Below are 11,803 nucleotides of genomic sequence, written 5' to 3'. Positions count from 1 at the left end.
GGAAGGAGAAGAAGAGGAGGACGAAGTGGAGGAGGCGACGGCTGTCTTCTTCTTGTTGTTGTTTTTATTTTTTATTTTTTATTATTTGTCGCCTACCAGCAGGCACGTTTCTTGGGAGCAAACGCAAGCGGGTGTAACTGTCATCGGCCGGTGTGTCCCGGTTGCGGTTCTACACTGACTTCTATGGAGGATAAATCTGATTAATCCTTTCTTGTTGTGCTTTTTGGACCAATTTAACTTGTATAGAGCATTTCACCGGATACGGTTTGGACTAGTGTCTAAAGCCCGGACATTGGTCATCCAGGGAGATAAAACATGTCACTGTGTCAACAGCTGGAGCGGAAAACACGCGATGGATGTCGGTCAGTCTCCGCTTCGTAGATAGCACATGGTCTTTATTCACCGTTCTTGTATTCATTCATTCATTCACTGGACGGGGAGTTGAACAGACGCTGGCCTGCTGTCAGAGACACTGTGGGCAGAGGAGAACCGGTCACAGAAGCGGTGAGTGATGCTTTAGTACAGATTCACGCTGCGGGGGTGACATCGGTACAGACAAAATGATCCCCTGTTTTGCTGTTTTAAAGATGGAGTCCCCCTACACAGACCCTGGCTGTTAATGCTTCACAGATTAATAAGTTAGGAAGGAAAGCAGAAGAAGAGGCAAAGACAAGAAGCTCTCCCCAAACCCCGGGACGAATAACACGGCAGGATGCGTTACCGCCGTTAACTTCCACTCGAGTGAGTGTGGGCAGTGCCAGCAATTGGGGACAACCGTTGGCCGTTAATCCTACGCTGTGTGGGTGCGTGCACGCGCCTCTGTATGTGGATGGTGATGGTGAGAACCGGTTTTTGATGCGCGAGAAAGTGACGTGCCGCTCTCCTACCTTCCCGCCCTTTGCCACGAGCCTCAAGTCAACTCAGCGAACCAGGCAGCCGGGTCCAGCTTCATTTCTCTCTCCATAGCCTCCTCACAAACTCGCCACCTTTACCCACCTTCCCCGTGTTGTTGTTGTTATTGCTCTTATTATTTATTTGAGCGCGTGTCCCTCACCCTGACTCTCCAAGTCTCGCGGGATATAAAGGAAATAAAAGGGGTGAATCTAAAAGAGCGGAGGGGAAAAGGAAAGGAAACACACACACACACACGCGAAAACAGATTAAGACGAACAGGAGCCGCCTATATGAAGATGCTGATGTGTGACCGCGGCGTCCAGATGCTCGTGACGACGGTGGGCGCGTTCGCCGCCTTCAGCCTCATGACCATCGCCGTCGGTACCGACTACTGGCTGTACTCGCGCGGGGTCTGCCGCGTGAAGAGCAGCGGCGACAACGACACGAGCCGCAAGAACGAGGAGGTGATGACGCACTCCGGCCTCTGGCGAACCTGCTGTCTGGAAGGTACGTGATCAGTCTGACTGGCTGCCTGTCTGTCTCTCCTCTCTCTGCTTCTGGCCGGCGCGTGTGTGTTTGTGTGTGTGTGAGTGCTCGTGCGTGTTGCTGTTTCCACACGCACACGCCCTGTCTCCCCTACTGTCTGCCTTTTAATACCAGAGGAGGTTTGTGTGTTTGCCTATGAGAGTGTGACAGCAGCCTATAATCCCTGTAACTCACTTCTTAAGCTGCTCTTCTCGACTTCACCCTCCACCGCAGAATAGATCGCAACTGAGTAGATGTGGCTGTCATCACGCTGCATAGCTCTAGGTAGAAATAAAGCACTAGCAGGGGCAAACTGAGCGTTATTAGCCAGGCATCTGCACCACTACCATGAACCAGGCATGTGCACCCTGGCACCACCACAGTAATGATGGGAAAGGTTTTTCCTTTGAAGGTGGATTGCACTGTTGTTCCAGGTTAGAGGGAAAAAAGAAGAAGCTTGTTTTGGCATGAATGGCGCTGGAACTGGGTGTGAATTTGGCAAGCACCTGTTGATTATGGAACCAAAGGCAATGGTGGTTCACTGAATTCTTGCCAGAGAGTTTTTGCATAGGCTCTCAGTCATCCAGGTCATTCGGGAGTTTTGAAAGAAAGTGATTGGATTTCTAAATTTCATGAAAATGTTTTACCTTTCAGTTCTGGTTCAGCCCAGAGCCCTTGAGTAAGTCAGAGTCCTATCAGCCGGGTGTTGTAGCATTGAAATAGTTCCTGCAAGTGCTTAGCTGGCAGTTGGACTGTGTGCTAATAACATACAGCATTGTTTTTTAACTCCTCAAACTGTGCTTCTGTAACTCTGTGACGAAGCTAGAGTATGTTGCTAACTTTCAGAAATACTGCGAGGCCCCGTGATCTGTCATTGCAGAAAAGAAAAAAAAAAAAAACGTTGTGAATGGAGATGACGCCACTCTTCCATTCAATGGCTCTGGCTCGTTCCAAGTACAAAACTCTTAAACACAAGTTAAGTAACATAAAATATGCTGTGCAGTGCAGCAAGGAGTGCTCAGATCTCTACACTGGAGAAACCAAAGAGCCACTCCATAAACTCACCACAAAACATAGAAGAGCCACCCAGACAGGACAAGATTCAGCTGTACATCTGCATCTAAAGGACAAAGGTCACTCTTTTGAGAATGCCAATGTTCACATTATGGACAAAGAAGACAGATTGTTTGAAAGAGGAGTGAGAGAGGCCATCTATGTCCACTGTGAACAACCATCCTTGAACAGAGGGGTACACCAGGCATTGAAGAGAAGTTGGTCTTTCCACTGAATCCAGACTTCTTGACTCTTATATGTAGAGCAGGGGGGTCCAACTCCAGTCCTCGAGAGCTACCATCCTGCAGCTTTTAGACACATCCTTGTTCCAACACACCTGAATCCAATGAATGGCTTGTTATCAGACCTTTGCCAAATTTGATGGCATGCTGAAGAGGTAATCCAACCATTTGATTCAGCTGTGTTGGAGTAGGGATGCATCAAAAAGCTGCAGAACAGTAGCTCTCGAGGACTGGAGTTGGACACGCCTGATCTAGAGTGTATTTCATAGGCCAGGGGTGGGCAACTCCAGGCCTCGAGGTCCAGGCCGGTGTCCCTGCAGGTTTTAGATGTGTCCTTGAACCAACACAGCTGATTTAAATGGCTAAATTAGCTCCTCAACATGTCCTGAAGTTCTCCAGAGGCCTGGTAACGAACTAATCATGTGATTCAGGTGTGTTGACCCAAGGTGAGATCTAAAACCTGCAGGACACCGGCCCTCGGGGCCTGGAATTGCCCACCCCTGTCATAGGCTGTAGCATTGACCTTGATGACATGGGGCAGCTGTTGGATTTCTCCTTTGCATTAGTGACACGTTAGACTTCAACTTCATGGCGGTGCAGTGAACTTTACAATTCACAAGCAATCTACATTTAGATAATGGGGAACTCCCAATACTCCAAAAGCCAGATAAACATATTTCCCATTCGACAAAACACAGGAGGAATAATGTCAGTGACGATCAGCTACTACATCACTGAAAAAGAAGTCAGATGACTCTTCTTTGTGTGACACTGACCAACATTTGACTGTTGTAACAGTATCACACAAATTCATATTGAACATTTAGATATCAGCAGTTTAAATAGGCTGGGTTTTTTTTTCCCTTGTGCGAGTAAAGTGCACAGAATACGGGACGGCAAGCTAGGCTAACAGCTGTTGTGTTCACTGTAGCTGGTTTACATGAGTGCCAACATGGTAATGGTAATAAGTGAAACTGTAAATGAGTGTTTGTTTGTGTGTGTTATCTTACATGTTTCCCTCACTTGTCCAAGGTAAATTTCCCCAGAGACAACAGTGGCTAATCTAATCTAACATGTAATCTAACTTCCTTATCAGCTGGAAGAATTGACAATGTCTTGAAAAAGTTTTGGTTCCAAGAATGTGACTTAGACCTTGCTATTGCCCAAAATCAGATGAAGTCAGCTAGGCCTTTAACATCTAGTCTATCATATTTGATGTATGGGTTTTTGAGACTTCTACATCAGTGTGACAGTTTTTTCTCACTGAAAAAAAATTGTACAATACATTTAAGGAAATTTAAAAAAAAGTAAAAAGCCAGATGTAGTAAATATGATTCAAATTAAAATTCATATACATCACCCCCGCTGCTTCTTACTTTTTCAAGTCCTTATTTGCAGCATTTCTCCCTTTAAAAACTCTGAGTGATTTTCTTGTTAATTTGGACTTTTTCTAGAAACTCTCAAGGCATTTGGCTGCACATCCATCGTATTTAGCACCACACAGAAGAGTGTGCCTTGATCACAGGGTTTGATTGGCTCTCTAAAGCCTTTTGGCTGTATGGATTGGCTCTTACATAGTTATTTTCTACTGAATTTGAGCACTCAAAGTCTTTTTTAATAAAGCCTCATTCACCCATTCATGCAAGTGCTTTTTCTATGCCTAAGCAGTTTTAACCTAACGTTCACATATGCCAACAGTCTGATGGATGCATCAGAGGCAACTCGGGGTTCAGTATCTTGCCCAACGATACTTCTGACATGCAGGTTGGAGCAGCCTGGGATTGACCCACCAGTGTTCCAATTAATAGACAACTGAAGTGAACTTAAAAAGGAAAAATCTAAAACTTGAACAAGATAGAGGACTTTGACACTGTCAACACGTCAAAGTGTGTGTGTGTGTGTGTGTGTGTGTGTGTGGGGGGGGGGGGGGGGGGGGGGGGGGGGGGTTACAGCGCCAGATGGTGCAGGTATGCTGCTGTACGTTTATACACACAGCAACACGCACATGTTATTGAATGAATAAACAGACAAATTCCAGGATATTCCCAATCCTCCACATAGGCACAGCTGTGGGAGCAGGAAGTTAACACAATGTCAGCACAATGTCAGTGCATTCACACACACACACAGGCTCAGACAACGAAACATCATTTGCACATATACTCCTTCATGCACGCCTTTAACAACTGCTTTACTTAAGTGAAGAAGCTCTCTTATCTCTTTTGTCATTCTGTCCATCTTATATCCACTTAGCACAGTGGTAGCCATGCTTTTATAATTCATAGCTGCCCCATAAGCTGACAGGAAGCGGATGTGTGTACTAGCAACCTGTACTGTGTCCGACATCAGGGAGCGTGTGAGTGACTTAGACAGTAAAGTAGTGAAGCCTCATATATGCAGTGTTCTTACAGTGGAGGCGAACACACAGAGCAGTTACACATGCATGATGTGCAGCATTTACAGTTTTATTTAGCAGTGAAAATGGGCACCAAGGCAAATAGAGACCTTAATTGAAAGAAATATTTACTTTAAGGCAATAATTAGCATATAACTAGTAGCGAGCAGGTGGTCTTATTCTAAAGTTATCACTGATTTTTAAATACAACTAACTAGACGTAAATGCACCTGCACATGCACGTATTCTCCGCTCCTAAATGGAACCTGTTGTGCTTTTATTTTGTGTCACATACACTATTACAGTGATGGATGCTCATTTTAAACCTGTCCAGTGGTTCAAATAATGAGGTCAGCATGTGTATAATTAATCCCCATCTTAAGCTGCCTGAAAAAAAGTTAAAAGACTAGGCCTTTTTCTGCATATAGCAAGAATTCTTAAATGGTATAGTTTTGTTTGCCTTGATTTCAGATGCACTGTATTTGTTAAAAAAATTAATATGCCAGCTCTTCATTGCTAAATTATAAATTAAGATTCAGGACAGTGTTTCGGTAATGCAGCCTCAATGCAAGGCATCAGCAAACTGCAATTTTAGATAAGCAAACAGCTAAAAGGAAAGCCCAAAAGAAAAGAGCAGGGAAATAGCATAATAAGCATTAACATTTAACAACAACAGAGTTCATAAAGTGAGTTCTAGAGGAATTTTTAATGGGCTGCTTGTAATTTAGCACACAGGAATGTAGAGTTCTTATAGAATTTAAATAACAGGGATGTTTTCCAGATTCTGAGATAAATACAAAGGCCTGTAATAGGATGAATATTTACATGCACTTGCTAATACCAGATGTTACCAGGGACCAGCAGTGTGTGATGACGTTGGGATTTCTCTAAAGAGGTGCTGCGATCGAATAAATGAGCACAAGAAAAACTCCTTTAGAGAACAGACAAAACATGAATGAAGAGAAACCACAGTGCACATGAATGAAGCGGGGGAGAGGGGTGGAGAAAAGCAGCAAGTGAAAAGTGATGGATGAGCTCCGCGTGCCCTCAGTTTCAGGTGAATCTCTCAGGAGTGTGTGACCACAACGTGGATTTAGATGATCACTCGGTAACAGAATGAAGGAATAGGGTTTTAAACAAAGACAGAGGTAGCAGTGATCGTTCAGGTGGCTGCAGGAAGGAGGCGAGAAGGTTTAAAGATGCAGGTGGGGGTTGAGGATTGAAGGACAGAGTGAAAAGGAGGTCACAGCATAGGGAGATAAGCATTAATTAAATATGTGGGGTGTTTGACCATGTCTAGGATAAAAGCAATCACCTGACTGAGAGGGACAGCGGTAAAGACAGAGGAGGTAAGAGGAATCGTTAAGGAGGGTAATACTGAGAGAAGGGGACAGGTATATAAAAGAGAAAGAAGCAAGATTTTCAAGGAAAAAAACAAAGAGAGAGGTAACATGACCAAAAAAGACAAAAGAAAAGGGGAGGTGTATATTTTATGATTTATATTTTTAGAGTTTGTATTTTTAAACCAAAAAAACCTTCATATGTGTCCTTTAAAAGAAAAGTCAACTACTTTTGCATGTTCCCATTATTTGCTTACGTCCTGGAAGCTCCATTTACAGGGGGAGGGGAGTGGGTATGCAAGATCATCAGGCTCTTGTGCAGTGCTCTGCAGCTTAATGCAGATGGTTTTACATGTAAATTGGTGCTGCACAAGAACTTGAAATGTATTTTGGATTGAATAACTGCTTTGCATAGTTGTGGAGAAAGTATTTTTGTTCGTTACGAACAGTAATATATACTAATACTAAACTTGCGCTGAAGTAAAAGCCCAGCAGTATTAGCATCAAAATACTAAATACAAAGAATAGCCCAACTGATCAATCAACAGGACGATATTATTGCGAGAAATATAACTCTTTGCCCAAAAAATGCGCATCAAGAAAATAACTTTAATTTATCCTCCAATAAATGAAAATTTAAAAAGTATAGAAGAAAAGGGAGAACGACACTTAAGCCATGTTATGAATGTTGACATTGCATACTTTGTCCACTATAGGGCACTGTGCAACTTCCCTGTTTGCAATATACATGTTTGGAACGTCACAAACACAACAACCAGCTGATCAAGCAAAGTCGGGTGTATACACATAATCTATGACTTGCCACAATAGAAGATTCTTTTTAACCTGCACTGTTATGTTATCTTAGCAAGGACTCATAAATGCATGTCTGCCTACACATTTCAGTTTGGAGAGGGGTTTTCACCCACTGCAAATGTGCTTCCATGCAATCTGAAAAAATCCTAACTAATAAATTTAAATTGACAAAATAATACTTACCTTATGCTGACTGTTAGTAACTAAATGTAGAAGAGAAGTTGCTCAATATCTCAGGGGCTGATGTCACCATGTTCCCCCTTTTAGACACACCCCTGTGTATAGGAAAACTGTAGCGTGTGGTCAAAATTTTCTCCTTTTATTCACAATGTTGCTGTTAATACCGCAGTCCTTGATCCATAAAGAGATCCACATGCAGGAGGAAACTGTAAATTTCCTCCTGCATGTGGGAATTTTAAAAGATGGTAGAAGAAGGAGCTGGAAAGAGAAGAAAGCCAGATGTGGCGATGTGCAGGATAAAAGCAACATCTTGGAGAGACAGACATCATCGGGAAACAGATATTTAATCACAGCTGTGATGGAATTAATAGCACAAAAGGAGAGTTTGTACACAGCTGAAAAGCTTGGAAGAGAATGTAAAATAAAGGCTCCAGGGCTTAAAAGGAAGGAGGGTTTCAGACAGACCCGCAGGGCATTTTGCTGTGTTTCTAAAGAAGGTATCAAGGGAGGGGGATAATAAGGGAAGGTAGGCTAAAGGATGAAGGGAGGAGATCTAGTAGAAGATGAAAAGTTTTACTGCATCTGGAAAGTAAAAATGATAAATCAGAGAATGTCGGGAGAGATGGACTGAAGGAAGATAGCAATTGTAGCTACAGGGAAGGAGGTGTAATAGAGATGCAGTTAGAAGGGAAAAAAAACAAAGCAGATTTTTGCCAAATTCCCAAGGTCAGACCTTGCAATGCTTAAGAAAAGCAAAATCTGAGATTGTACAGACCTCAGTTAGTATGTTAAATTTCAAACCAAACACAGCATATCAGCACGAACGCCTACCACTAAATGTAAGCATGGTGGAGAAGGCATGGTGATTCAAGCTTTTTTTGCAGCCACAGGACCAGGGCACTTCGAAGTCATCAATTGGACCATGAACTCTTCTGTATAACAAAGTATTTTAGAGTCAAATGTGAGGCGACCTGTCTGACAGCTAAAACTTGGGCAAAACTGGGTCATGCAACAAGACAGTGAGCCAAAGCACGGCAACAAATCTGTAACAGAATGACTGAAAAAGAAAAGAATCAAGGTGTTGCAGGAGGCCAGTCAAAGTCCGGACCTCAACCTATTTGAAATGCAATAGTGAGACTTTAAGAGAACTGTGCATAAACAAATGCCTGCAAATCTCAGTGAACTGAAGCAACGCGGTAAAACAGAGTGGGGCAAAGTCTTCCACAGAGATGTGAGAGAATGATGAAGTCATAAAGAAAATCCTTACTCTAAATAACTTACTTCTGCTAAAAGCTATTGAATTATAGAGTCTTAGTTTTTACACCCACTGCTTTTGTATTTTGCCCCACTTTTAGGAGTAGGAGCTTCAAATTGATACATTTGGTGTATCAACCATTTCGAATCTCAGTGACCTAAACCTTAAGGTCAAAATTCAAGTTTTCTGAAAATCTTGCGAATGCAATAACTTGAGAACAAGGCGACATGGGATTTGTAAATTGTAAAATACTATAGGTGTATCGACTTGGAAGCTGAGGGTGACCACTGACCACCACCAGTGTTTTTCATTGAGTCAAGATATGTAAATCCTTAGAATTGACAGAGGATGGGTCTTTTTTGTTCTTTAACCATGACTCTAAGTCTAGCATGCATATATTTTTCTTTCATTATATGTCATACGTATAGAAAAATCTTCTTTTTAATGTTTATACTTAATCAAGCCTTCTTATTTTCATATCAGAACTGATGTGTGTAATTGCATGACACTGTTTTAATAATAATAATAATGATAATAATAATAATAATGTGTACTTTATTGATCCTTTATTGATTCCCCCGTGGGGAAATTCCTCTCTGCATTTAACCCATTCACTCTGTGAAGCAGTGGGCAGCCATTGGGCGCCCGGGGAGCAGTTTTAGACCACACAGTGTCTCCAGCCTCATGGCAGCAGTTTGTTTCAGGGCAGCTGAACAACAACATCTGAAAGGACTCGAGCCAGACTCCGAAATCTCGAGGAAAGTCTTCCCAAAAGAGCAGAGGCTGTTGTGGCAGCACATTAATGGTCCTGGATTTAAATTGAGACAATAACATGTAAGTGTAATGTTTGCTGGCCGCGTGGAGGGAATCCTGAAACAACCATGTATGAAAGCGATAACAGATAAGAGGGAAAACTGGAATGGGATGAATTAATGTTTTGTGAATGTGAGAGAAAACTAGGCAGAGTGAAGGAGGAGCGATGAGAAGATTTGAAACATGACCAGAGAGGGGGGCTTTGAGTAGGGACAGACTGAGAGAAGGGGGGAAGAAGAGGGAGATAGAGAAGAGGTGTGCAACCGAGCAGAACCTGCCTCGTTCTCTTTCATCAGCCATCACCGTGGAAACTAGCCTCCTCCTCCTCCTCTTTCCCTCCCAGCTTCTCTTTCCTTCGCCTGCAAAAAGGTAATCAGAGAGAGCGAGAGAGGCAGAGGCACAGCGAGAAGGAGGAAGAGAGAGAGAAAGAAAGCAGCACAGTCACCCAGACTGAGCTGTCAGAGGCGCTCCGAGGAAACAAGCAGTCCAATTTGCTCTGCTTTTCAACTTTCTTTCCTGTCCGTTGCTCACTCCCTCCTCTTCTGTTATCTAGTTGACAAAACCATTTAAATTGTGAGTGCGTGTGTTCGTGGACACGTGTGGCCAGGTTTACACAGACCACTTACATGCAGATTTTGGATCACATGCCAACTCATTGGGGCCAGCTTGCTTGGGACAAAGGCTGTCCTCCCCATAGAAACTACAAAAATGTTTATCTGTCAGATGTCTAACAAAAAAAAGACCTATGTTTGCATTTTAAATGTTTTATGATCGTAGAGAATCAAAGGTATAAGAGCGTTCCTATTGTGAAATACAAATCTAGGTAAGAAGTTAGCCAGTAGTCATTCATGTATTCTGTTCAAATTACTTTGACTTTCCTTCATGCTGAGCCGTGGAGCTGACATGTTTGGGAGAGAATTTACTCATTTTGTCGGTTGGATTGCCATGCTACTCTTGGGATGGACCGTAATCACTTTGATGATCCCCTGACTTTCCATGTAGTGCCAAAATCAGGTCACAGATTTTGTCCAAAAGTAGCATGCCAGCTCACTAAACTCAGACAGTAAGCATAATGAGCAGTAACGTGGCTGTAGATGCTATCCAAAAAGGATCATATGAATTACATTTTTTGTATCCCAAATGGTTTTAACTACACTGGCAATCTAAAAAAGCTAAATTATTTCAGTTATTTGATCAGTTTAGGTTGGATTTCAGGAGTTCCAGTTAGCCACATTTGCACCATAATCAAAGTCATGTTACTGTGTTGGGTCTTAAGCTTTTTTTTTTTGGTCTTGTTCACATTTAGATACTGGAAAAACGAAAGGCACCCTGTTTTTGTTTTAATTAATCACTTATGCTTCAATCACACAGGCCTAGAGACCAATCATCAACCTCCTGGCAACCACTGGTTGCTAGGGGAAAACAATATATTCCTTTCCTGGTTGGTTGGTGGTTGCTGAAGGTTCCTGGCTGTGTCCTGTCTTGCATTTCTGCTGCAACCAGACACTGCTTTTTGTTTGAGGGTAAACAGTCTGGTTTCCTCCACACTTTCACAGTTGCCTATACCCCTTTGTTACCAGTTTCACCTAGAGACTGCCACCAAACTCCAGAAACACTTTCCAACCAGTCAGACACACCAGGAATGTATAATTTTCCCTAGTGAGTGGTGGTTTTCAAGTTTCAAAGCGTGGATGACAGGGGTCTTGACTGATGCCCCATTGCCACAGCAATCACTGCTAACGATATATAACTGTAGCCATTAATCAAGCCATTGATATTGCTTAAAGTTTTAAGTCATAGCGTCAAAATGGCAAAATCTAGAATTCATTATCTTGAGGCTGAATTTCAAAGGCTCTGAAGTTTGTTCAAATAGTGAACATCTAATCTAAATCAGCAACTTGTCTCACACGTAGTGCAGTGTCAGCAGTTTTTAAATCTAGACACCTTTCCAAAAGTTGAGGTACGCAATTGTTCTTTTGGTAGTAATATATGGTGTAACCTATATACATTAACACAAGGATGACACCTCTAGGAAATAAAATGTGCTAGACTGTAAGTGTATGTAATTTGCTCGTCATGGGTGCAATAGCTACTTTTTTTTTTTTTTTTTTTTTTTTTTTTTGTCTGTCCCATTTGGTTCTTTAGCCGTCAGAATTGTTGTCTGAAGACCAACAAGGATACCAAATGGATTTATTTTGCCAAATGGATCATCATGGCATTGCCGTATTGGTCCATTTGATCAACCTTTGTTGTTATTATTTATTTTATTTTCAGTTGTTACAGATGGGAC

General features: G+C 42.3%; 1 protein-coding gene across 1 annotated transcript in view; it reads left to right on the top strand.

Annotated features, from left to right (window-relative positions):
• cacng3b (calcium channel, voltage-dependent, gamma subunit 3b) overlaps window positions 1-11,803 on the top strand; it is a 34,526-nt gene continuing 22,723 nt past the window's right edge. The window contains exon 1 of the mRNA XM_063471498.1: window positions 1-1,401. Within this exon, the coding sequence (XP_063327568.1) occupies window positions 1,185-1,401 (217 nt within the window). The 5' untranslated portion in view covers window positions 1-1,184. The remainder of the gene's footprint in view (window positions 1,402-11,803) is intronic.

This window comes from Pelmatolapia mariae, linkage group LG4, assembly GCF_036321145.2.
Source record: "Pelmatolapia mariae isolate MD_Pm_ZW linkage group LG4, Pm_UMD_F_2, whole genome shotgun sequence".
In the NCBI taxonomy this organism is placed as follows: domain Eukaryota; kingdom Metazoa; phylum Chordata; class Actinopteri; order Cichliformes; family Cichlidae; genus Pelmatolapia; species Pelmatolapia mariae.
The sequence above is the reverse complement of the archived record's forward strand: the minus strand, read 5'-3'. Positions and strand labels throughout refer to the sequence as shown.